Source organism: Gallus gallus, chromosome 4, assembly GCF_016699485.2.
Source record: "Gallus gallus isolate bGalGal1 chromosome 4, bGalGal1.mat.broiler.GRCg7b, whole genome shotgun sequence".
Classification (NCBI taxonomy): domain Eukaryota; kingdom Metazoa; phylum Chordata; class Aves; order Galliformes; family Phasianidae; genus Gallus; species Gallus gallus.
Window position 1 is genome coordinate 85,710,156 of NC_052535.1, and position 27,144 is coordinate 85,737,299.

General features: G+C 46.6%; 1 protein-coding gene across 6 annotated transcripts in view; it reads left to right on the forward strand.

Annotated features, from left to right (window-relative positions):
- The first annotated feature begins 1,059 nt into the window (after positions 1-1,059).
- LOC422928 overlaps positions 1,060-27,144 on the forward strand; it is a 29,161-nt gene continuing 3,076 nt past the window's right edge. The window contains exons 1-8 of one of the 6 annotated variants that reach the window (XM_046940655.1): positions 15,754-16,886; positions 16,988-16,999; positions 17,077-17,224; positions 18,456-18,548; positions 20,850-21,177; positions 22,324-22,461; positions 23,769-23,898; positions 24,550-24,716. In XM_046940655.1, the coding sequence (XP_046796611.1) occupies positions 16,995-16,999; positions 17,077-17,224; positions 18,456-18,548; positions 20,850-21,177; positions 22,324-22,461; positions 23,769-23,898; positions 24,550-24,703 (996 nt within the window). In that variant the 5' untranslated portion in view covers positions 15,754-16,886; positions 16,988-16,994 and the 3' untranslated portion in view covers positions 24,704-24,716. Of the gene's footprint in view, positions 1,578-15,753; positions 17,225-18,455; positions 18,549-20,849; positions 21,178-22,323; positions 22,462-23,768; positions 23,899-24,549; positions 24,717-24,953; positions 25,194-25,283; positions 25,303-27,144 lie in introns of those variants that run through there. The other 5 variants (XM_015285932.4, XM_040700433.2, XM_040700431.2 and 2 more) reach the window with 5 other exon arrangements.

The following is a 27,144-nucleotide window of genomic DNA, read 5'->3' on the forward strand; positions in this document are numbered from 1 at the left end:
AATATCGTTGTTTCTTTTTTCTTTTCTTTTCTTTTCTTTTCTTTTCTTTTCTTTTCTTTTCTTTTCTTTTCTTTTCTTTTCTTTTCTTTTCTTTTCTTTTCTTTTCTTTTCTTTTCTTTTCTTTTCTTTTCTTTTCTTTTCTTTTCTTTTCTTTTCTTTTCTTTTCTTTTCTTTTCTTTTCTTTTCTTTTCTTTTCTTTTCTTTTCTTTTCTTTTCTTCTCCTTTCTTCTCCTTTCTTTTCTTTTCTTCTCCTTTCTTTTCTTCTCCTCTCCTCTCCTCTCCTCTCCTCTCCTCTCCTCTCCTCTCCTCTCCTCTCCTCTCCTCTCCTCTCCTCTCCTCTCCTCTCCTCTCCTCTCCTCTCCTCTCCTCTCCTCTCCTCTCCTCTCCTCTCCTCTCCTCTCCTCTCCTCTCCTCTCCTCTCCTCTCCTCTCCTCTCCTCTCCTCTCCTCTTCTCCTTCCTTCCTTCCTTCCTTCCTTCCTTCCTTCCTTCCTTCCTTCCTTCCTTCCTTCCTTCCTTCCTTCCTTCCTTCCTTCCTTTCTTTTCTTTTTTTTTCTTCCTTCCTTTCTCTCTCTCTCTCTTCTTCCATTTCTCCCCCTACATTTGCTGACGATTTGATTCTGTATCTTTTTGGGAAAGCACCCTCTGCGTGTGCATTTGGGTATTCATGTTTTGCAACGTGTCTTTTCCCTTCTCTCCTTCTCTGCCTATAAACTTGTATTATTTCGAACAGCTCAGCAGCTGGAAAATGCTGATTTGAAGTCTGACGGGACAACGTGCATCCAAAACAAGAAGTGTATCGGCAGCTCCCGGCTAGAAAGGACAGCTAAAGGACAAGAGGAGTTTTAAACGCGACTTTCCTCTGAGTGTGAAGAGCTAAGCTGAACTTGCTATTCCCTAAAATTACAAAAAAATCGGTGTTCATCCGTTCGCTTCTGCGATCGGGGCGGGAGGGGAGCTGCCGTATCGCTGGACATTTGGGTTTTTGCTTCGGGGTTTGATGGATTTGGGCAAAGGCAGAGCCCTCTAGAGGAGCAGCCCGGCTATTGCTGGGCCGGCAGTTCCCCTCTGAGGTGTGCGTGCCGCCTTCGAGCTGTCTCGAGTTGATTTCTCTCCTTCCAGCAAAGGAAATGGGTGAGAAAATAATGCTGAATTAGCTCTAATAAAAACGCGTGTCCTCAGAAAACTCCAGCTTGCTTTCCCAAACACCGGGGAATGTGGAACAAAAATAGCTTTGGAGAGGTGGTTACGCAGCCGCCACGGCACGGATATGCAAACCGACACTTAACTTTAACGAGTGGAGAGAAGAAAGCTTTGATGGTGTGATGGCTTTAAACAGTTTAATTTTCTTAATGCCTTTGTCCTGCGAGTAGCAGGCAGCGTTGCTTCGATGCATTGCTGGCTCTCAGTACAAACCTGTTGCTGCTCCCTTTTGGCATGAGGAGAGCAACGTTATCAGCTCCAGAGCTCTGCCACTGTGTTCTTCAAATAGAGGGTTCTGTGCAATGCCTGCCATGTAGAAACACACAGAGAAGCTGCCAGCAAGGTGCCAAGATGGAAAACTGAACTCATTTTCCAGGTAAGAGTCTGGGGCTGCTGTCCATCGCTGCAAGCAGATTCAGAGTGGGGCTTGAGCAATACTGTGGGATTACTTTTATTCCTGAGTCACTGGGACATTTGTGAGCATTATGAGCAGGGCAGTGAGGTCTGACAGGTCAAGGAGCCCAGGGCATGTGGGAGCTGGGGCTGAGGCTCATCCCCCCCAGCTGTGATTATGTGCTCTCCTCTCCGGTGAGCTGCCTTTGAAAGTGGTTCAGATCTTCCCGAAGAAAAGTGCTGCAGGAGAGCAAAGTCATCCCTGACCTGGTGTTGTGTTCTGATTCCTGTGTGCTGCTCCTTGTCGTTCGTATGGGAAGTGCTTTTCTCCCTGATGGGAAGGCATTGTCTTTGCCTCTAAGGCCTTGCTCCTCTGAACATGTAGGTACAGGCTTAGCTGCAGTGCTGTGAATCTCAGGTCTGTACGGCTGAACACGGAAATGTGAAAACACTTCAGACCTGAGCACCCAGCTTTGCAGGGCGAGCAATTCCCTGCACCCATCTGGGTCTCTGTCTGCTTCCCAAGGATGCTGAGCTCTAGCCATGGGTGTGGTGTTGGAGGATCAGGACCTAACAGCCCATATTGGTGCTGTTGGCTTTTCTAGTGGGTGAGAGCCCAGAATCACTTCAATGGCTTCAAATTGCTGCAGTGAAGCAGGAACCACAGGTTTGATTTGGTTTGGTTTGGCTGCACTTGCTGTATAAGTCTCAGTTTCTCCCTAAGGCTGGCAAGAGGCGAGGCAGGAGCTCTGTAGCCCACATATAAAATAATTCCCATGTGCAGATTGTATCTTCTCCAGAATCATCCACGAAATTGGGAATGAGTTCCCCATCCTAAGGGATAACACAGGGAAATTATCCTTTCTCTTGCAGTGGTCCAGGACTGTGGCTCCACTCTGTTTCTTCAGTGATATCAGAAAGGAGTTGAATGAGAACTAATCAAATTAAATTTAAAGGCCATGCACTGTACCACTCCCTTATTTACTGCAAAGCCTATCCCTTCCCAGGCTTTTTACTTTACACTCGTTAATCTGCTCTATGAAAATCTTTTTTCACTCACCCTCTGGTTTGTTCCCTAAATGGATGAGAGAGAGAGAATATCTGATGGTGGACAGTTGGTGTTTCACTGCCCTGATTTTGGGAAGGGTGTTTTGTGTATGTGTATACAGGTCAAAATAATTTTTATCCCTTACCTAAGGAGAATAATGCATGTTCCTCCCTCCCTGTATCCAGTCATTTATTGGTCTGAAGTTCTGGTGATCAAATTTTGCCAACTCACCTAATGATAAGATCAGAGGCTTTAAAACTTTCTTGATTTTTCAGACCCTACAACATTTCCTGGGGAGGTGTCCTCATCCCATGATTTTCAGGCTACTGACAACGGGCTCGGTTGGGTTTTGTTTCTGGTTGCTGTTCACATTCATAAAAGTAGTGCAAGCTGCAGACTGAGAACTGCTGAGATAGTCAGCATTTTGGAATGGTAGATATTTTCTAATTGCATTTAGGTGGTGCTAAGTGTGATGGAGCCCATAGGCTCTGCCACAAAACAAGGAGTAAGTCATACTTCAGCCATAGTTACTCAAGACTGTCGTGGGTGAACCCCATCACTGAAAGCAACAGTTCTGCTGTGTACACTTCTGTCTGCAACCTCTATAAGGTATTGGTGGCTGTGCTCATAATAAAAGTGGGATTAAAGAGACACCTTGGGAGTGAAGCTTTTGCAAGTGGGAATCACAGGGTTTGGGGGGACAAGAGAATGGGGTCAGGCTTCAGGAGCTCTGTGTGTCACAAGTGACTTCATCAAATTGGGAGTGAAACCTGGATTTTAGGAGAGGGAAAAGGCAGAAGGAAGGCAGCTGTTTGCAGCAGGATCAAGCACACGCTTCGGGTATTCAGGAATGCATTTGCAGAAGCACTTCCTGCATAAAGCTGGAAGCTGACCTGGGTTGAAATAAGGCAATGTATTTGTATTTTCTATTTTCATCTTCTTGTTGCATAATGGGATATTTGAAATGGGGGGTTGGAACTAGTTGACCTTTTAGGTCCCTTCCAACCCAAGCGATTCTATGTTTCTAAATGTAGCTTGCTGCTCTGGATTGGTTGCCCTATACTGATGACTACTGTAGAATAAGGTGAAGGCCAACATCTTCTGGTCTTAATTTATCTGAACACGTCTCCTCTGCCCTGGAATGAGTAATGGAAGTATGTAAAGGCAAATTTCTGGTCAGCTAAGGTAAAAATAGTCGAAACGATTGGTAGATACAGGCAGTAGCCACCGCCATCACCACCACGAGGAAATGGAAGAGTATTAAATTAATATTTCTTTTCCATGTTTGTTTGGGGAAGATTAGTATCAGGTGCTGGTGAAAGAGCATTTAGTGCTCCATTAATAGCTAAGGATTAGGTTAAATGGCAACCACATAAGTTAAATATTTTATAATTAGCCAGTCAAGGTAATTTATAGCCAAGAGTTTCAGAACTGTTGGAATGAGAAACGTGTTGGGCCATTTCTGCTGATATATCATTGTGGGACACTGGAAAGATTTTAGAGGACTAAGAAAACTGATATCTGCTTGTTTGCTTGTCTGTCACAAGAAAGAAATAGTGGACACATCACTTGGTTCATGATTTAAAAAGACATGAAATTGATGCATTTATAGTAAACAAGCCTTGTCAAATCAATTTGCTATTGCTTTCCAGTAAGAATAAGCACCTCTCAATGTTGCTGACTTCTGGAAGCATTTGGTTCATCAGAGGTGGATTTTAATTTAAAAAAAAAAAAAAAGTATAAAATCAACATGGTGCAAATTGAGTGGTTCAATCTGGTTAAAGAGAGATCTCAGAATTTCACTGCAATAAACAAATCCTTCAGTCTTATTGCAGGAAAATCCTGTGGAAACAGGTTAAATATTGATTTGCATTAAGTATTACCATCGATTTGGGGTGAAACGAAGAATCACTGATAACTTAATGTGTAAAGTTAGATCCTTACACAGTCTTAGATGAGTGAGGCTATGTAGACATATATAAACAATGAAGAGGGCAGTCCATGGACACAGATATGCCTTGATCTCTGCATGGGAACTGGGAGCAAATGGGCAGAATGTAATTCAATGTGGAAGGGTAGAGCTAGGAACAAAATCAGAGGCTGATAAGGTAACAGAGACCATCCTGGAAATTCATTATTTTTCATTAAGTTAATAATTTCATATTGATTCTGCATTAAATTATAGTGCCTATAACATCATGAATGAAGACAATGAGGTTCTTTACAATTTATTCAAAGACGGGAGCTGGGGAACATCAAATACAGCCAGTAGGAACCGTGTTCCTGAGAAGATACCACTGCTCACAGCATGTAGTTAAGCCTTGAAACTTCTCAAGGATCTCACTTTAATTGCATATAGGAAGGGATGATTATGGCTGACGTGGTTGCTGTAGATCCTTAGGTTGCTCCAAAAGTAATGTTCCTATTTATTTCCATGGAGCCTACAGCAGATACAAAAAGCACAACAACGCTATTTGATAGAGCAAATTCTCAGCTCCAAACACAACTTTTCAGCATAGTCTCCTGGTCTCACATTGGTATTGTTTCAAACCTATGAGACACTGCAGATGTCTCAAATACTCCAGGAAACCTCAGACAGCACTAAATACTTTTGTGTATGATTGATTTAAATCCAAGGTATCAATTTTTACTACGGTGTGTAATTGTTCAAAGAAGTTACTAGGAGTTACTGTGGCTTCTCCACTGCTTAAAATCAAGGTAGGACATTTTTTTTTCTAATACATACTTGAAAGAGGACTGCTTCTAAGAGAAACCTGAGCCTGAGTTCTCCTTCATGCATGTAGCTGTACACAGGTTCCCATTTTCCCATTGTCAATTGTATCTTGAGCACTGCACTATGCACAATCACTTTGCTATTTCCAGCCCCAGACTCAGAACTTTCCTCAGTTGGATTGCTTTCTTTGTGCTGTGCTTATTCCTGCTCAGTACAGACAGATTTAGCAATAAAATTTCAGTCCAGGTTTTAGAGCCAACCCAGGCAGGTGATTTTGGTAGGTGGAGACTCAAGGCAGCCTTTCCATATAGGAAAAGTTTGGCTTAAGGCAATGATGCAAAACACAAGAGGGGCATTAGCAGGAATTGCAGTAGTCAAAATCAAACAATCCCAGTCAGTTTAAGGTTTGTTACCTTCCAGAAACCAGCCTTTTGGTTTCACCAGGATATAGCACTATGGAACAGGTGCTGTAGTACTCAAAGACATATGGGCTCCTTTAACAGATACCAAGGAATAATTTCCTTGATTTTTTCAAACGATTTCAGGTAATTTTCCGGCAGTCGAGGCATGCCTAAACCATACCTCAGAGTGAGCCATTCATGTACACAGTGACTGTGGTACGTGACTGATTGGCACATGCCAAAGATTGGCAATGAAAGTACTAACCAAGAGCAAGTAAGACAAAGCCTGCAGGCGTTCATGAGGCTCTACAGACTCTACATATGCAAAAATGGGTGTAAGTGCAAACTAAACAGGAAGCAGAGCTGGAAAGCTTTGGCTGGAATTTAGGAGGCTAAAACTGGCAAGTAAAGGAAGTACTGTATATCCCCTGGAGCAGTGGTCTTCTGCAGTCATAACCTCATCCTCTGTCTCAGCCATATCTCTAACATGGCTTGGTTAGAAATGTGAACTCAGAAGTCTGGTCAGCTCATGGCTGGTGAAATGAGCTACAACTCAGACAGAAAGACCGAACGTACAAAGGTCTAAGGGAGATTCATTCAGCCTAGAGCTCAACTCAGAAATTGCCACTGAGAACCACCTACAGAAGATCCATCAAGCCTTGATGTTGATCACCTTAACACCCAGATGGTAGGCAGCCACTGGGCTTGTGTGTAGGAGGACAATCTCCATGTGGCCATTGATAAACACGAGGGATAGGTGAAAAGGCAAGCATTCCCAGAGCTGAGCCAAGGTTGAAAAGTAAGGGCAGTCAAGGAGAATTAGTTTTAAAAAGGAAACAGCACTGAAACATTCTTGTGAATGCCCAAATCAAGATGTCCTTTTAGAACAAATGCTAAGGAAGAACTCCAGAGCATTAAGGCCAGCACCCCTAGTTTCATAGAAGGCCAGGCTGAGGAGATGGGTGAAATATCACCAGACTCTACACAGATGACTGATCAAGAGATGAAGAGATTTGCAGTGTTTGGGAGATTATAACGCTTCAGGAGCTGGATGACAAAAAGAATCTTGCTGGCAGAACTTGCAAAGAAGGGTCAGGAGGCTGAAGAAGTCTGAGGGGCTGAGAGTAGATCGGTGGAGCTGTAGCACGGATCATTGACCCAGTGAAGCAATTGTATGTTATCAAGAAAGAAAAGATTTCACAAACAAGGAAAGGTGGATCGTAGTAAGCAAAAACCCATCATGGTGGCCTTCCAAATTCTGTGCATTTGAGCATTCTGAGCAAATTCATCAATGTGTTCCTTGCTTGCTGAAGGATTGAGAAGGTAGGTTCAGTTTCCACAAAGCAAGAGGGACAGTAGAGCAAAAGCAGTGCAAGAGGCTGATCACTGAGAAGTTCAGAGATATCAAGAAGAACTTTAGTTGCACAATTTCGAAAAGTCATTTGACTCAATGTGTTGCAATAGCTATGTGGAGTGCCCTAGGGCTATATGATATGTGTAAGGAGCTGCTGAAAAACATTATGAAGAGGTGAGGTCAGCAGTCCTGGTCAAAAGCAAGCTGAACAACTGGTTCATCACAATGAGTAGTAGCAGACAGGGTGACCTGATAGTTCACAGCAACTTCTGGAGCTGCCTGTAGAAAGTGAAGGATGGAGTTATAGTCACCAAATATTTGGGGCAAAGTCAGACAAGGAGGTCAAGAACCTCAGGATAATCACGTCTTTTGGTGGTGCCAGTTCATCAGATGTGCCAAGGCAGGTTGCTGTGTCCCACAGTAAGTGATGCAGATCAAAAATTGATGTGGGCCAGACAGAGACCAGGAGGAAAGGCAGAAAGGATGAGAACTACACGAGCAGGTAGCAACAGGGCAGACGGGATGGACAATCCTATTTATCTGAGAAATTTCATCACGCAGGACAGCAGCAAATATCTCTACGGTGATCTGAAGGAGGATGTAGCTGATGCCTGTGGATGCACTTCACCTGAAACAGTCACAAAGAGACAAAGAAAAGTCGTGGATACAAAAATCAAGCTAATCAGTAGTCCCTGTTCTTACTCTATGTGAAGAGAAATGGACTTTCAGGAAGTCAAATCCCAAAAAAACAGTTGGTATTTGCAACAAATTATTACAGACTGTCAGACCATGTCAGAAATAAGATGGTGTGTGACAGAACTTACAGAAGTGAGTCAGTGATGTGAGCAAATTCCTGTGATCTGGCTGCTGGGTGGCTGGATAATCACTTTCGAGGTACCCTGCTATGGTAAAGGGAGGAGAACTAAGATGGTGATGGTAGGAGAAACACAAGTATCACTTTTCATTTTGATTTTTTTTTTCTTTAAAATTTTGTCAACACAAGGGCAGACCTTTTGACATTGAATTTATACCTACCTTTGTAAGATGCTGCTTCTTAACCATAGTTCATAGACACCTTGGGTCTGCAGTATGTGGACCTGAAGGAGAATAGATGACATAAGGAAATGAGTCTGTATTTGCTGAACACAGTGGTGTGCTTGAGAATGACTCACAACTGTCCTTTATGGCCACCAGTCAATGGGACCGAAAAAAGAGAAAATCTCTCTGAAAATGCAGGTGACATGGACAAGGTAACTGAGAAGGAAGTATAAGTCTTTTACATGCGGCAGTTTCAGGTTCATCCTTGAGCAATAAAGCCACCTGGAGTTTCCAAACACTGGACCTATCTTTGTGACACCAGGTCGCTCTGATGGACCAGGTGGAGAGAGCTCTGCCAAACATCAACCAACACCAAGCAAAGAAGAGGCAAAACCACATTCTCCTCTTGATGAATCTGGGGTAGTCAGTCTTTTTGCAAGTCTCTGCTGAACAGAAAATTCATATTACATAGTCCCAAAGTTTTGGATGGGACACCTGAAAAAATAATCAAATGTGCAGGATAGAGAGAACCAGATGATTTAATCTGGGTTGTAGGAAGGGTGAACATGATAGAGGTGATTGAGCAGCATCAAAGGGTGACAATCAATTTGAATTTCCCTAGAAGTGATGTTGATGCCTGTGTTGCTTTTCCCTGTGCTTTCTCTTTAATTAAATACCGAATGTTCCGTTAGTAGTTGGAATAACACAATGTTCTTGGGGAAAAGAAAACCCGAGTAATCCCTTTATCTGCTAAAATAGATGATTTCTAGTAGATTAAACAATGGCCTTTCAGCTACCAGAGCAGAGTTCAGGCCATAATTGAAGTCCTCTCCTTGGCCTCTCCTCGGTCCCTCGCAGCCAGCAGTCCGTAGAGCCCCATCATCAGAGATAACCTCAGTGACTCTTGTCTGCAGTGAGTGTTTCTCCAGATGAGGAGATTAGGCAGAGATAAAGCATATTACCTGAAAATAATAAGTGATTATGGTCCCGGACTGTCTCTCCACATTCATTTCATGCTGGTTAACCCTTGCAAAACTGGCTGCTGTCGGGGTTTAGGTCTTTAAAGAAGGAGGGGGATGTGAGGGAGGGTTTCCCATGTCTGAGGAGAGAAAAAGGAGATTTTTTTCCCTTTTTTTTTTTTTTTCTTTTTTTTTTTTTCCCCTAGCCTTGTATGGATGTTGCTGGACACGGCAGCAGGCACTCAGCTCTTGTGTTGCTTCGGTCTGTGGTGCACAGCGGGGCCAGGGCTGTGCCTTGCAAAAAGACAAATGTGCAGTGCCATCACCCTTAATCTAGGGTTAGCAGTGCTCTCCCATTCCCTGGCACAGCACACAGGCTACAAGCTTTGCAGTGGGTAGTTTCCATGGGGCCAGTTTTCTGGGGTGTGAGCTCAAGGATGAAGAACAGCTCTCTGATGGTTTTCCTGCCGTAGATGTAGCTGTTGTGATAGGACAAATGGAAGTGATTTCAGACTAGAGGAGAGGAGATTTAGATTGGATGTGAGCAAAAAGGTTTGTTGTTTTTTTTATGATAAGGGTGGTGAGGCACTGGCACAGGTTGCCCAGGGAGGTGGTGGGTGCACATCCCTGGAGACAGTGTCAGGCTGGAAGGGGCTCTGAGCACCTGATGGAGCTGTAGGTATCCCTGTTCATTGCAGGGGAGTTTGACCAGATGACCTTTACAGGTCTCTTCCAATTCTATGATTCTATGATTGTGACTTGACAACTCCATCAATGGGAGATCCAGAGAAATGCTGAATAAATTCACAGGGGTTGATGGCAAATTGGCTGTTTATCTAGGAGGAAACACATGAGCGTGTCGTGGGTTTCTAGAAATTCATGTTGTTTGCCTAGAGAGGATGGAGAGAAGAAATATAAAAGGAAACTCAGACTGAAGAAATGCCTTCAAATCTGCCTATGGGGTGTCGGTGTTGTCACTGCTGGGAATATGCTCCTATGCTGCAGAAAGTAAATGTCCTGATGGGAAAACCTTTTGGCCCTGTTCAAATGGCTGGGAATGTTGTTAATCACTCAGTAGAGCCACTGCCTGCGTTTCATTCCCAGGAGGCACCTTCCCAGCTCTCATGCCATTACAGCATCCTCCGTCTGTCATCGCGCTGGTCCTTGGGAGCGAGGGACGAGCGGCTTCATCCTTCTTCCTCTAAACGCTTCATCAGCCGCTCCCCTGAAAACTGTAAATAAAGGCCGCTGGGGATAGCTTTTCTGCTTGACCCCTCACCTGAAATGAAAATAGAGGTGGCTGGATTTCATCCTGATGTGGAGCTCCTTCCCGGGCCGGCTCTTTCCCGTCACTGTTGACAGTTACCTGCCAAGCCCCATGGTTACCTTTGATTTCGCCGTAATGATATCTCAGTACTTAGGATGGCTCTGGGCTCATAATCCTCTCTGCAGCCTTAACCAATTTATGGGTAACCTGAGAGCAGGCTCTCGCTTCCTCGTGATTTTGCCTCTTGTTAAATACACTGAAGGTATCAACAAACTGAGCTCGCTGCAGTAATGTGGCTATTGAATGCCCAGAGTGTGCAACTATTTGAATGCACACCTGCTATAAATCTCTGCTTTTAGAGGGTAGCTGCATGTGCTTGCCGCATTAAAACTGCATTGTGTTTTCTTTTCCCAGAGCGTGCTGCTGAAACAAATGCTTTGTTAGCAAGAATCAGGCAGTGCTCCAAAGAGATGCTAAAAGCAGGAGGGAGCGTTCAGCAAGGCGGGATTTACCCACAGATTTGCTTTGTCTCTGAGTGCTTTGTCTTTAAAATCCTTGAAGACAAAGTCCTTTATCTGTCTGGTGTGTTTGGAGTGTAAGCACTTCAGGGTTTTCTGTTTGCCTAACAGCTTCTATAATAACTCTGTCTGATCTCTGGAGTACCTACCTGTGCATGCACAGTGCTCTTGTAAAACAGCTTCATGTCTGTGAACAGTCTTGGAATTAGAGGAGGACACAAGCCATGGCTCCTGCTCTCCATATGTATTAATTGGCTTCTCTAAAGGAAATCTCTGGGCAGATGATTTACACAGGGGCGGAAGTAGGAGGGGGATCCTTGGGGAAAGCAAACACTTGAGACTTCAAGGTGAGGTGAGTTTGGTGGCACGCTTCTCTAATGACCATCCGATCCAAGAGGTGCCCACTTCCTAAGCACAGATCAAAGACAAAAGGTGACTTCTGAAATGACATGCAACCACCTCTTGCATTGCTTAAATTCTCTCCCTCTGCTAACGTTTGATCTCATTTTACTTCTCCTGTCAGTGGAAGCAGGTGGTTGCTTTATTCTCCCCGACAAGTTTGGGTCAGCTAATGGATGCAGTGGGAAAGAGACCTGGATGTGGACCCAGTCCAAACTTGAGTTCAGCCAGTGGAGCCAGCTCCTCTTCACTGCACTTGGTTTTGGATGAGCTCTAGATTTTCAGTGGTTGTGATCCTGCCAAACCTTTAAGATGTGACTGCATATCAACATAGGACTCAGAAAAGTCCAGCCAGCTACAAGCTGGCAGATAGAAAGAGGGGGAATATCTTCAAGTTGCACCAAGGGAGGATGAGGTTGGACATTAGGAAAAAACTTCTTCTCCAAGAGTGGTAATGCATTGGAACAGGCTGCCCAGGGAGGTGGTGGAGTCACCATCCCTATAGGTGTTCAAGAGTTATGGAGATATAGTACTTAAGGACATGGTTTAGTGGGCAATATTGGTGGTATGTGGACAGTTTGACCAGATGATCCTAGAGGACTTTTCCAATCTCAGTGATTCTATGAGTCTATGAAGCTCCTTGACATGGGGGCATATGGTTTTCCATATTTCCAGATTTTCCATGACACGCCATAAATGCACAGCCCCCTCGTATTGAATGCTACCAAGGGCCCATGCTTGATCTTCTGGGCTCTCAGCTCTCTGTGGTGGCTCTACTGATTGTTGGTGAAAACACCAGACTCTTGACCAGCAGAACCAGCAGAAGATCTGTGTCACACGTGATTGCAGGTGGCAGACTCAAGTCAAGCCAATGTAATATTCAGAAGCCTCCCTGACACTGCTGGTTTGCAAAGTTCTGCTCTGATTTGGCCTGCTATTCTGTAACATACGAGTCTGTTCTGTCACAGTCCTTTAGCCTAATTCCAGTTTTAACCTTCTCCTTCCAAGGAGATAGTGTAGCAGAATTTACCTAACAGGCAAGCTCTTAACAAAGCCTTGGATATCTGATACACATAATGGTCCCAGAGGCATGTTTACTTTGGACTGAGTGAGTGAGTGAAAACCATTTTGGAAGGGCTTTTTCACCCCCTGTGACTTAAACCTAACGAGGAGAAAAGTGATGTGGTTAAAGGGCTATTTAAACAACAGCATTAGTGAGCAGAGTTAGGTTCTCCAACAATACATGTATGTATTTACCTCACACAGGTGCATAAATATGCACTGGTTTGTGTTGTGGCGCACAGAATGCTCACACATAGGCAGTGATGAGATTTTAGCAGTCCTCTGCTGATAGATGCTTGCTGGGGGGAAGACTGTGAGCAAACAGTGGATTGTTTTGGGGAGGCTACAGCAGAAGTGCCTGAAGACCTGAAGATATGGGACATCACCATTGAGTTCACCAGCTGCAAGAAGGAGTTCGACGTTCAGTGATCATCCTGTATGTGATTTAGGTGGCTGGAAGACAGCTACAGGTGCCCAAGTGTGGCTGCAGGTGGAAGGGCACTGGTTGCTTCACTTGATGCCATAAATGCCTCCACCAGCATATCCAGAAAATTGGAGAAAAGCATGAAATAAACTATGGGAAACCCTCTCATGCTGGACATGCTGCACTGTGGCAAGAGTTCATGTTTTTAGACCCAAATGGATGACTGACCTCTTGCTGACAGAATGGGCTGTCAGCACTCGTCCCTTGAAGAAGAGTCTCCCCTTTGCACTTTATCTCCTGGTGGTGATAACGGGAAGGGAGATGCGCAGATTACACCCTGCCTCTTTCACACGATGGGGGTCCTGCTTACTGAGCACTTCCCTCTTTCAACAACCTCACAGGGCAATGAATCTTATTCCCAGCCAAAGAGCACCTGTCAAGAGCTGGGCTGACAGGAGGTATGTCCTCCTTGGTCATGTTTTCTTGCAGTTAATTCATAATAACTGAGATGGTTGACCCAAACCTTGCCAGCACCTTGCACAGGAGCCATGCAGGCTTAGATAGCAGTATTGCCATCTCAGGAGTGGAAAAAGACAGCAGGTAGAGGAAGATAGGGCCAAAGTGAAATGAAATCTCTCTTTGTGCTACCATGGTCTTACTGAGGCTAAGAGACTGACTTTGTAGAGGTATGTAGCTACCTCTGAGCACAGGGAAATGTCCAGCAGTGTGCCAAAAAGGAGTTGTACTGATGAGGTACACAAATCTCATTGCTTTATTTTATCACCGAGGTCACTGACTGTAATTTAAACTCGTCAGAGCCTGAACTCAGCTGTCACACACTTGGTCTCTGGAAAACTCACTCCAGATGCTGTTAAAACATACCATTTGCCTTTGACAATCTGGTCCCAGCTAGCACATTGGCCTTGCTGTGGTTTCATTATGCCCACTCACAAAGCATGATGTGAAGGGGTCAAAAGCACCAACACCCTCTGGAAACTTTTCTGGTTGTTCGAGGTGATCAATGCCTGAAGAAACAGGGGCACTTCCAGCCAGGTGCCTGATTTATGCCCCCAGCCCTGGAAATCTCAGATGTCACCTCTCTGGAGTATTGTGAAAATAAACCAATTATCTTATTAGATAAGATTTCTCCTGCAAGTGTTAATAATGCAGTGCTGGTCATCAGTATTAGCTTCTTCCTTTGTGATGGGCAGTCGGCTGTAGAACCAGTGTGTTGGGTACAACCATATGGGGTACAATGAGCCCTCCTCAATGGTCTGCTCCAAGGGTAGGGGAGCTTTCAAAAACATACAGAAAGTATTCAGCTGGGAAAAGACGGGGAGCAAAATGCACCGCAAGAGCTGCCTGGCCAAACAGCTGGCAGCCAAGCACCCCATTCACAGAATCATAGAATCATTAAGGTTGGAAAAGACCTCCAAGATCATCTAGCCCAATCACCAGCTCAGCCCTACCATGCCCACTAACCATGTCCCTCAGTGCCACATCTCCATAGTTCCTGAACACCTCCACGGACAGTGACTCCACCACCTCCCAGGCAGCTGTGCCAATGCATCACCACTCTTTCTGACCCCTTCTCGTGCACTGAGCGGTGTGCGTGGGGATGCCAGGGAGGGATGTGGTGTGTGAGCATCCTTCTGCCAGTACCTTTGTCACCAGAGTCGTGGGGAACATTGCAGGGAATTGGTATCATGGGAAAGGCACCTGTTAAGAAGTTATGAAAGAAGTCTCTAAGTGCATAAAAACACCAAAAAAAAAAAAAAAAATGGCATGTGGTTGGTTTACTTCGTATCTGAATTAGCAATGAAGAGGCAGATACACTCACTCAGAGGCAGGGGGAGATGAGAGCTGGGTGTTAGGTTCCCACCCACTTCTAATTGGGATCCTGTTGGTAATTATCAGCTCCGCCATTTGGTATCAGGGAAGAAGAAATGGGAAGCAATAGCGGGCTGCTCCTGCATGACCTATGCTGGCAATGTGCCTTTTAATTTCATGTGAACTGCGCCTGCGAGAAGACGGAAGGATCAAGCCATCAACAAGGAAGATTAGAATTTGGAGCCAGCTTTTGGAAATTGTTTCCTATCTTAGTAATGAATCAGACACCTTAGGTAAAATTCGGATCCTACTGAATAAGCATTTTGGATTTTTTTTTTTTTTTTTTTTTTTTTTTTGAGTGTAGCAGGGCCAGAATTTCACTAATGACACCAAATATAGCCAAGTACCGGTGTGCCCGCAGCTTGGAGCTAGTAACCAGTGTTATATCCTCAAACTGTATCTCATTTATATTAGTCTCATAGGATCTGACTCTGTTTCCCCTGTATGGGAGTTTGTCCGCTGAGTTAAAGGTGATGGGACACCTCCTGTGCTGTGGTGCTGTGCAGGATGCTGAGATGTTATGAGTGAGTTTCCTCAATCATAGAATCGCTAAGGTTGGAAAAGACCCACAGGATCATCCAGTCCAACCATTCACCCATCACCAATGGTTCTCACTAAGCCACGTCCCTCAACACAACATCCAAACGCTCTTTGAACACCACCAGGGTCGGTGACTCCACCACCTCTCTGGGCAGCCCATTCCAGTGCCTGACCACCCTTTCAGAGAAGTAGTATTTCCTAACGTCCAGCCTGAACCTTCCCTGGCGCAGCTCAATGCATGTAAGTCTTGATTATTTTAGAGTGCAGATTGGTTTCATTTACATCAGGAAAAGGATTCTTTCTCCCTTCTCTGTAAGGAAGACACTCTTGAGAGCTTACTGATATTTTTGTGTTTGACTTTAAGGCAGAAGTTTGTTCCTAATTAATTGAATAAGTGCTTTAATCCCTGGCCTGAGGGCTTCCCATAGAGCATTAGCTGTATTAAGAAGGAAATGGAGTGTAATCCCTTTAATATAAGCACAGGAGAACACGAGAGTTTCACATTTCTAGAAATAATTTCTTTCCTCGTTTATCATGTTTATCCTGATATTCATTTGCATAAAATGCAGCAGGGATGAAGGGCTTCTCCTTCTGCCTGGCTCCAGTGCTGAGGTGCCAGCAGCACGTGGCTCTGGCATTGGCATCCCTGGGCTTCGGGTATGCACTGATGCATAACGGGGTGAAAAGAGAAACAGCTCTGGAATTCAGCTCATTCCAATGGTGCCTGTGAACCCAGCTCCGTGACTGCTTTCCTCTGTACCCAGTGTGCTACGAGCACAGAACAAAAAGGAATATTCTGTCCCAGTGTGGTGAATCAGAAACCCTTCAGAAATCAGTTCCCATAGACCAGGGCCCTCTCCACATCCTTCCGAAGAAATTGTCAGCCTGAGAGTTCTGCTCTCATTGCTTTTCAGTAAAGTCAGACCGGGATCCTGGAGCCGAGATGTCGTATGTCTGACTCATGCATCATCACTGGCATTTACCACTATCTGCATTAACTGCAGTGCAGGAGAATCTCCTTTCTGATCTGATATCCAGGCTCGTACGTGGCTACAGAAATTGGACTCTTGGATGAGATTCAGCTGACCAAACTTATGCTTTCCGAGAAAGCAGTTCATTTCTTCCCAAAATACGTGTCTCCACTGGTCACATGAATCAGTCTAAATGAGCCAGGAGGCCAGGAAGGCTCAGCTCAGAGGGAGACATCCTCTCTGTAGACATCTAAAATTAGTTGAAATTAGTCTTGGATGAGATGGATCCAAAGGTAGTTAATGCTTGATGCTTTTGAAAGAGAAATTACAGCTTCATGGGTATGGGGCAGAAGACTGCACCTCCTCAAGGGCTCTCAGAGGGACTTTGCCCCTCTCCTGTGTCCCCAGCTTTAGCTGAAGGAGCAGGTAGCAGTTCCCTGCGTTTGCCTTGGGGTGGCTTCTCCCCAAGAAGCCCTCATCCCACACATCGTGGGGTGAGATCCCCTCCCCCCAAGGCCTCCAGGGTTCTAGATTGCAGGTGTCTCACAAAGGGCAGGAGGTTTCCCTTCTCCATGGAAACCCTGCTGCCACCAAACATATCCCATCGTGCACATACCAAGGCTCCTCTCCTGTCCTGGGGAGGGACACGGAGGTTCACCTCTCTGCCTGCAGGTTGCTGGTGGTGAGGTGCTGTCATCTCATCTCTGCTAGGTCCTTCCAAGCTTCATCTTCTGAGCTGTCTGGCTCCATAGGTGCTTACTGCTGGATGTGTACACTTTGCAATGCAGAGATTGGATGATGTCAGTCGTACTCCAAACACCAGTTTGGGGTATGCAGGGGTCCTACAGCCACATCTGAATCCCCTTCCTCCTTCCAGGACCCACAGCAAGTCTCTAGATCCCTTGCCCCTTGGGGCAGTGGGGAGGAGAAGATCTGGTATGCCGGCTGGTGACGGAATGACTTCTTCTGGTCCGGGTTCCTGGTTCACCACAGAGGATGCAATGAGGAAACCAGTGCATTCAAAGGTGAAATACAAAAGGGGTTCCCTCCCTCCCTGGGGTTTGAGTAATGGATTTGCAGTCTGCCAGGCTGGGAAGATAAGAGGAGCTGGTGACAACAGGCTTCTGGGTCCTGGCCAAAGGCAGCCACTCGTCTGGGAAGCCCGGAGGGAGAAATGAGTAAAATGCTGGAATAGAGTAATGAGGATATAGAATATATTCTTGCACATAATGAATGACACTGCTGGAGAGGCACAAGGAACCTTCTGTAAGATGCTGTGTGCTGGCACAGTTATTGGTTCCTTTTATCTCAGTAGGTGCTTTAAGTATTTCAACTTTGTCCAAAGCACCAAAGCGAGCCTGAAGGCTCATCTCACCCACCTTCCTGTCTCCAGCAGTGGGCTGTGGTGGATGCCAAGGGGGGAGCATGGGAAACAGGATGAGCACATAGTGCTTCCTCCCTAAAATCCTCTGCGCATCCCTTGAAGTTTACACTGCATTCATTTTTGGTCTCCAGGCTGGTGTCGCAGCCTCAATATCCCTTGGTGGAATTTGCCTCCATAATTTCTCCAGTTGCTTTGCAGAATATATATTGACAATTGCCAGTGCTTGACTTTAAAGATGTGAGGAGCACACAAGAAATATTGAAATGTGAGACAGAGGCTTAACCTGCATGACACTGGACCTCAGCAGCTGATGAAAGTATTTTAGCAGCTTTATACCTGTGGACTGAGCATCTTCATACTTGTGCCCTGAGCTGTCCAGGGAGGCTTGAGAAAGGCAGGAGGGAAACGTTCACTATGGTAGTCTCCCTGGGACTAGAAGAACCTGAAAAATCATTGCCAAAAGATCTTGGACCTTCCTGGTCACCCTTCTTGAGGTTTAACTAAGCGAGGGGCTGCACCCGGACTGCATCCAGAAGAGCAGCTTGTCCTCCTCTAAGCATAAGGAGGCAGGGGAGGTTCAGGTTGGATATCAGGAAAAATATCTTCTCTGAAGGAGTGGTAAAGCATTGGCACAGCTGCCCATGGAGGCGGTGAAGTCACCATCCCTGGAGGTGTTCAAGAACAGCGGAGATGTGGCACTAAGGGACATAGTGGGCATGGTGGGGTTGGGCTGGTGGTTCAGCTAGATGACCTTAGAGGTCTTTTCCAACCTTAATGATTCTATGATTCTGTGTTTCTGTCACCACCTTTAGAAGGTGACAGAAGGTGATCAAGTCCTAGAAGCTCCTTGTGTTTGCTTCCTCTCCTTCCAGCCACCTGTTTCACTGGGTATGTACAGGAGCATGTACAAGAAGGACTACACATGGAAGGAGGAGAGCAAACCACCCACTGAGGAGGACGTGAAGGTACTGTGGGCATCTCCTTGCTTTGCTCCATGTCCTTAGGTGCCAGCTCCCTGCTCTTGGCTATGGGACAGCCAGGGACCAGGCAGGCCTGGGATTGGGTGGGTGCAGAGATGTGAATCCCTTTGGTCCACTTTGGTCCCTACTGCCGTGACCCACCAGCAGGTCCCATCATGCCCAAATGCCCAAGGTCTCTGTCTCCATTCCTTCTGTGGGAAATCCCCCTTGTGCCCTCCAGTGAACGCATTTGGGCGGGCTGTGGTAATTACACTCATTAAGCTAGGGCATTAACGGCTGCATGCTGAACCGCACCTAAGCCTTGCACTCCTATTGCTCCTTGTGGGGCCGAAGGAGTGATCAGGATCAGATCCATCCCAGTGCTGCCTTTAGGAGGGGGATTGCATTTGGGATGGAGATGTCTCCGTGCCCCGACACGGGCCTGAGAAGGCTTCTGTGGGGAAGCTTACGTTGTTTTCTTTCTAATCCCCTGGCGGTGCGAGTGACCCCCTGAGCTATTTAATCTGATTTGCCGCGCTCCGCCTGCCCTGCCCTAATTGCTTGTGGCAGCCCAGTGGGGACAGCTGTGGTTTGCACCGGGCCACTGCCGAGAAGTGGTGGGGGGCATGTTCGCTTCCTAAAGCACTTTGGGCTCATTCGCTCACAAGAGAGGGGGAAAGAAAAAAGCATTCAGGCTGGGGAGGGAGAGTGGGCAACAACAGAGGAATCATTGTGTGAAGGTGCCCGCTGGGGCTGTCTGTGCAGGAGGGTGGTGGTGGCTCTCATCCCACATGTCAGGCCCTGGCCGCACTGCTGTCCTTGGCCCTCTCCTCTCCTCCCCTCTTCCCCGGCTGCCAGCTCCCCTCCTCCTGCCCTTGGGAGCGCTCCCGCTGCCAGCAGCCTTCATTAGTGGGGCTCTGCTGGGCTGGCAAGTGCTTCCCGGAAAGCCCAAGCCTCAGGTGGCCTCCAGGAGGGTAGGGTTAACCCCTGCCTGCTGTGGCATGGCGAGAAGTGGTCGTGGACCATGCACCTCAACTCCTTTTCTTTATTATTTATTATTACTATTTTTCTCTACAACTTTGGAAGGCTGTATGCATTATGTGGAGGTCCTCGTGGAGTTGAAGGGAGGAAACAGCTAAGGCGTGATTGCTTTCATTGGGTTGCAATGGGAAACTTGTGGAGGTCCAAAGCAAGAGGTCACAGATAGCTGATGGACAAAGCATGGTTGTGGCGGAGCAGGAGTTTCTTTGGCTGAACCTTTAGCAAGGAACAGTTGGCTCCACACAGAGATGCATCGTGCAGCTGGAAAGATGCTGAAGCTGGCAGGTTCCCTAAGCAGCCATGCCAGCTGCCACATCAGCGTTCCCCTGCCATGAATCCTTGTATGGATTTGTCCCTTCTGCTGGAAAGATCAGCAGCCTTCCTTCTCTGATTCATGGGATGTGTTATCGCTGCTAATGGTTGAGGAGCTGGCACCCTGCAGTCAGGTCATTGCCTCTTCCATCCACCTGCTCTGCCCATTACCTAGGGACATGCTCATCCACCATGGAAAGACATGGAAAGACAGAAAGACATAGGAAGATGGAAAGAAAGAGGGCAACAGTGACCAGCCAGAAAATCCCAACATGGAAACAGTTGTGGATCGAGGCCACAACCACATAGATCTGGGCTTGCTGCTGTCCTGTTGCAGGTGGTCTCAGTGCCCAGCAAACCATAAAAAGACAGAAAGAGGAAGGATGTGAAGACAGTCTAAGAGCTGGAACACCTCTCCTGTGAAGAAAAGTTGAGAGAGTTGGGCTTGTTCAGCCTGGAGAAGGCTTCAGAGAGACCTCCCTGTACTTGCAGGGAGCTCATAAGCAGGAGAGGAGTCACTATTTATATGGTCTACTAGTGATAGGACAAGGAGGAATGGCTTTAAACAAAAAGAGGGGAAATTTAGGTCAGATGTTAGGAAGGAATTCTTTACTCAGAGGGTGGTGAGACACTGGCACAGGTTGCCCAGAGGAGTTGCCCTTGGAGGCATTCAGTGCCAGGTTGGATGGAGCCCTGGGCAGCCTGATCTGGGGGGGTGGTAACCAGTCTACAGCAGGGGGGTTGTAAGCAGATGATGTTTGAGGTCCCTTCCAACCTAAGTCATTGTATAATTCTAAGAAAGAGGCAGCCTTAATGTTCTGTGCATTATTTAATGATAGTTGTGTGGCTTCTTTGTGGCTGCGGTGTCCCTGTGGGCAGGTAGCACTGTTTAATGACGCTTTAATAATTGTCCTCCTCACCACGTCTCCATTCACACCTGACTTCTTTCTGCAGAAGCTCAGAGCCAAGGAGTTTGCCGTGCCCCAGGAGCCACGGGCGATGCCATACTATGACAAAGCTGTTGGGGAAGGGAGAGAGGTCACACAAGAAGGCATTGCCCTCAGTCCCAGAGTGCTGCAGCAGGCTCATGAAGAGCAGAGAAAGCACTTCAGTTCTGACCTTCCCCTTGCAGAAAGCCATGCACCAAAGCAGTACCTCACCACTGAACTGACAGCAACCCCGGTGGACAGACTGGAGAGACCACAGGGTCTCAGGGGGCTGGAAAAGGAACTGTCCTCTTCTCAGCACCTTCAGGCCACTGTTGGTGGCCCAGGAGAAGCAGGTAATCCCACTCAGCTGGCGCCGGCCAGATCCACCATCTGAGAGCTGTCTGCTGGGCTGTGCAATCCCAGGTCCCCCTGGCCCAGGCTGGCTGGGCACCAGTGGGCTGCAGGTTGGCTTAGCAGAGTAGCAGGTTCATGGCCTGGTTGTGTGGATTAAAATGCTGATAAAAATCCTTGCTAGGACATCAGGAAAACAAAGTCAGTGATCACCATCCGTGCTTGATCTTCAAAAAGCACTGGAGATCTTCCCCTGAGTTCCAAGGTGGAAGGGAGGAGTGCAGCACTGCTCAGCCATTCTCCAGCACCAAGCAGGGGGATATGGGATGGGATGTCCTCTCTGAATTCCCATCTTTCACCATAGGATGTCTGTCTGGAGCTCTCAGCTCTCTTCATGGTCACTGGGGAGAAAACCCACAGATATTTCTTGTAGCCTAACTGCTGCCTTGAAGATCATAGAATCATAGAATTGAATTGGGAGGGACCCTTAGAGGTCATCAGGTCCAACTCTCCTGCAAAGAACAGGGACATCTACAGCTCAGAGCCCTGTCCAGCCTGACCTTGAATATCTCCAAGGACAGAGCATGAAATAGAGTGAACCCTGGCAGGACTTCTCTCTCTCCATGCACTAGAAGGAGAGCTGGGATAAGTAGCTCAGATGGACATGTCTCCATTTGGACAGATAACCATTTAAAGATGTCTCTTAATACCTGAAGGCTTCAAGCGTCTCCTTGCTGAGCCCATCTTATCTGTACTGTGCTTGTGACACAGCTGCTGTGGGCTTTTTCCTTCTTGCTCTGCCCTTCTATAGTCCAGCAGCGCTGTATTTCTTGCAAAGTCTTTCGTACAATAACCTGCAAAGGGTCTCAACTCCTTTTAGCACTCCGGAGCACCATGGAGACAGCATGGCTCCTTCCACTCGCTTCACATCACCATAAATCTTTCCCCCACTGGCTTTGTGAACCAAATCAATTCCAAATTGATGCAACTCAGCAGAGCTCTGCTGAAGGAAATGAGTCTTCCCTTGATTTATACCAGCTGAGGCTCCAATTTGCCGTTGTTATTTGCTTGCTCCCACCCGAGGGCAGGATTTGGGTAATTGATAGGTTTTCCCATCTAATGCACCGTTGTCTTCTCTCATTTCTCAGGGATGTTGCTGTATAGGCAGAAGCTGGATCCAACCTGGGGTACCTACCAGCACTTCATGCTGGATGCAGGCCAGGCCCTGCAACACGAGGCTCAGCAGAACAAGAACATGAACCTGGGCTCATCAGTTTTGACGGAAGGTCAGTGGGTGGAGGCTGTGGCAGATGACTTGTGGCCTTCAGCCTGGCTTTGGGCTTCTTGAATTTAACGCAGGAAGTGAATGAGGAAGTCAAAGTAAATACAGTGGGAAATGCCTGCAGGATCCCCACAGCTATCTACCTGTTGGGTTGGGTGGGAAGAAATAGGGCAGGGAAAATAAGTTTCTTCCAGAAAAGGTTGGAGCATCATAAATAACATCTCTTCCATCCCCGTTTCCATCTGGGCCACCCCAGGTGGTGCAGCTGGAGTTGGTGGCTCTGTGTGCATTCTTGCTGCTTTGCTGTGAGCACCGGCAGAACGTTTTCTGCAGGCAGGTCCATTTGGTCAGAGGGACACACACGAAGGGGAGAACATGACAGAGCTTCAAGCCAGATCCTGCAGGGATTTCGGGGGGATGAAAGCAGAGCAGATATGATCATCCTCACGTGGGGGCTGCCCTCCCTGCATGCATCCCCCCTGGCGTGGGGCTGAGCTGCTGTCCAGTTTCCAGATTTCTGTGGTTTCTGCACTAAGAGCAGCCCTCTGGCAGCAGATCTGCATCCTGCAGACAGGGAGCGTGGTTTAACCACAAAGTCACTGCAAACTGGTTTTATTCGGGATCACTCATGCACCTATTTCCATGCATGCAACCAAAGACACAAATGGAAATGAGGAAACAGCCCTGCATGAACACCCAGTTCAGCCACACATCGGTGTCCATGCATCCTCTTGTGGTAACATTGCACAAGATGAGCTGTGGAGTATTTTTTGTTTTTCCTGCAAAGGAACTCGTCCTTGTTTTACTCCTGATGAAGTGAGGCAAAGATGTGTTGCTCTGACATGATAAAAGAGGAAAATGTAGACAGCAGGAGAAAATACATAGCAGCAGACCAGTCAGTGTCCACAAGGGACAAGACACCCTTTCCAGATCTGCCTTGTGTGATTTCCATCATACTTAAGAGGCCATAGGAAATGAGGGCTAAAATATCTCCATCCCTACCAAGGAAGTACTTCTTGCATTTTCCCTTGGTTAACCCTCCTTCGTGGTCATGGTAGCTCCAATGGGAGTGCCAAGAGCATAAAGTGCTGATGGAGCTCAGGAGGAGGGGGAATGGTTGGACTGCAGGATGCAGGGGATAGAGACCCCCAGAATGTTTCATAGAATCATAGAATCATCTAAGTTGGAAGGGACCTTTAAAGGCCATTGAGTCCAACTCCCCTGCAATGAACAGAGACGTCTACAGCCAGATGAGGTGCTCAGAACCCCATCCACCGTGACCTCTCTATTATTTGTACTCTCTTTTACTAGAGTGCTTTGACCATGACCGGAGAAGCACCTACAGCATCGACTTCCAGGGCCAGCCTGCAGCCCACAGTGGAAGCTGTATAGCAAATAAGAATCTATCTCACATTTTCACTGAAGATGAACGCTTCCACAAGTAAGGAAAAGCTGGGCTGGGGGAGTGGGTTGCAAATGGGGCGGGATAAGAGTAGAAAAGTGAGGTTTTGGAGCTGGTTGGGGTTAGAAGGTGTTTCTCAAGTGTATTTCTCCATGTCCACATTATGCAATGTGTTCAAATGAATTCCCTCAGGGCCACAGCCTTCCACAAGGCTCAGCCTTTTCTTGAGAAGTTTTATAGTGGGGCTGGTATGATCTGGGAAGCTTTTCCTGGGGCAAACATTGACGATTCCCCTCAGGAAGAAGGAACAGAGGGCCCTGTGGGATGGGCACAGGAGGGCATATCTCAACATTTCAGTGCCAGGGCTTCTCCTGGGAAAGGAAGCTCTTGGATCAGACAGGGCAGGAGCTGTTTGTGAGGTGACTCATCTGCACACTATGAACAAACAGGCATAAACTGCTCCTCAGCTCTCATTTCTCACCGGAAGGGTAATTCCTCCCTGCTGCCTCATCCCCGCACCTCCCCTTAGCATATATATATTCCAGATTTACATTCAAGTCTGGATTTTGATCTACAATCTTGGATTTAGGTGTGGGCTGCAGATGGAGCTGGTGCAATGGTTGGCCTAGGTGGGTGATTGGTCCCACTGGCAGTACCCACTCCTCATTACCTTCTCCATGTTCTCTGCAGGAACCACTGGGTGTCTGAATACAAGGACAACTACAGCATTCACTTGCAGAAGCTGAATCGGGCATCTCAAGGCCACAGTGCGGAGCTTGGCTCTGCCTTGAAGCCCCAGGGGCTGTCCTCCCAGAGTGAGGTTGCACCAGACACAGCCCAGTGAGTGGTGCTGCATGGTAAGTGGCAGCATTACCTGTGTCTGTGCTGGGTGACGCTGTGCTGGGAAATCAGTGGGACTTCAGGGGCTGAGACAGTGGGATTACAGGGAGACATTCGTGAGGTGATGAGCCAAAGCTTGAGCAGCCTCATCGAGCTGGCCCTGCTTTCAGCAGGCTGAACCAAGAGACCTACATTACACTGTGGTGTTCTGATTGATGCTAGGATGCATTACCCATGCTGTTCTGTGATTGCAGCTCCCTGTTCACCAAGCCAAGGGATATTTTCCACCATAGACCCTAGAAGACTGGAAACCTCTCTTCCAAACCCACCATTACCAAACACTTTTAAAGTGTTCAGCAGAAACCTTTTTACACACATATCTCATGAAGAAACCTGAGCTTTTCTCACTGTCAGAAATAAAAAGGGTTTTTTTTTTTTGGACAGAACAGAGCTAAAATCACCCATCAAAGATCAGTTTACATGCTTGTTAAAAAAACACTGTGTTCATTTACTGTCTTAAAAGCCTTGTGCATGTTATCGAGGGCAGTCAGCACTGATTTTGTTGTGTGTTTTTTTGGGTTAAGGGTGATTCCTAGGATGTGTGGAAGGAGCAAGGCATCTGCCAGCCTGAAGGTGGCATTGCAGGGCTGTGGATGCATCCTTGGGGATGGAAGGTGCTGGGAACTGCTGGTGGCTCTGATCCCGCCCAGCTCTGCCTTGGGGTCTTCTGAGCAGGCACCAAAACTGCCCTGAAATAGACAGTGTAGAGAACTTCCTCCTCAGCATCTCAAACATTCTGCTTTTCATGTGACTTGTTTATGATACTCAAGGATAAGCAAGGTATTTTGAATGGATACAGACAAAATACTGAAAGATAATAATGACAACCAATAACCTCTTTCGCAGTAATATCAAACATACCTACACCAGGAGCAGATGGTGAAGGCATCTATAGACAAAGCAGCACTCTGGTCCCTCCCCAAGGAATTGACTGTCAAAGGGAATCACCTCTTCTGCTTCTTTACACACCACTGGTGTTTCACTCCATCACCACCCCGCGGTGACAAATTTTGCCATTAACTTGCTGCAGGACCCTAGGAAAGTCACCTGCTCTCATCAGAGGACAAGAGATAATGGCCTTAAGAGGTTCTGGTTGGATATTAGGAAAAATTTATTCTCTGAAAAAGTGGTAATGCATTGGAACAGGCTGCCCAGGGAGATGGTGGAGTCCCCATCCCTGGGGAAATCCAAGAATTGTGTCAGTGTAGCACTGAGGACATGATCAGTGGGCATGAGGGGGATGGGCTCATGGTTGGACTTGATCTTAGTGGTCTTTTCCAATCTAAACGATTCTATGATTCTGCTTGGACATGCAATAGAAGGATGCTCAGGCATGGGATGTCACTGACCCAGTCAGCACAAGATTGGATATTGTGGAGATTCCCACTGCAGCTGTGTACAATGGGTAGAGTTTGAAAAGCAAAAACAAAGAAACTGCCTTTACCTTAAAAATAGGAAGAAAATAATGCTTGTCTACATAAGTTCCAGAAGTTGTTTGAATTTCTTGGGGAATGGGACCATGAGAGTAGAAATGTTCTTAACGGGACATGCACTTTTGTACTGGTTAAAACAAATCATATGATCTCACTGATAGGTTTATCTTAGGAAAGAACATAATTATCCTGACTCCCCATGAGTACTAATGAAGATGTTCAGCCAGGCAAACTGATGATGGACTTGCTAATGGAGTCCTTAACTGTGCGCTTATCTGCAATGAATGGTAGACCACCAGGGGCACCTTGGAAGGTCTTCAGCTTCGTATTGGCTGAAGGAAAATATGGAAAAATATGGAAAAATATGGAAAAATATGGAAAAATACAGAGCCACTGCTCTGGCCACAGAGGATTCTACCATTTGTCTTCCCAGAATCACGTTTGTTTTCTTTCCTATGTTAGTTTTTCCATCCCAAGAGGCCTTACTTTCTACGGAGGGGCCTTGCACTAGCAAAAAAGTCCAAAGGAAAGACAAAACAAAACCAACCAACCAACACCAGCAACAACAACAAACCAAAACAGCAGAGGGAAATAAGTGAGAGATGAGTCAGACTGTGGCTGGTGGAGATCAGGAGGTATTTTCCAGGAGCGGGTCACCCAGTACTGCTGTGGTTGATACTAGGAATATTCCTCCAAAGCATTTGGTGCTGGCCTGTGCCTGAAACCAGGGAATACCCCTGGATGGAGGATGGCTTGATCCCATTCCCTGGTGGGAAACATGGAACCAAGAGAGGGCTGATCCTGTTCAAATCCAAATGATGACCTCCACAGAGCCATCAAGAAACATGTTCCTCCTTAGGGCACTCAGTTGATCCCATCACAGACTGAACAACCCAGTGTTGTTTGAAGGTTTTCTCCTCAGTGCATGCATCACTTCAGGGAAAATAAGTTC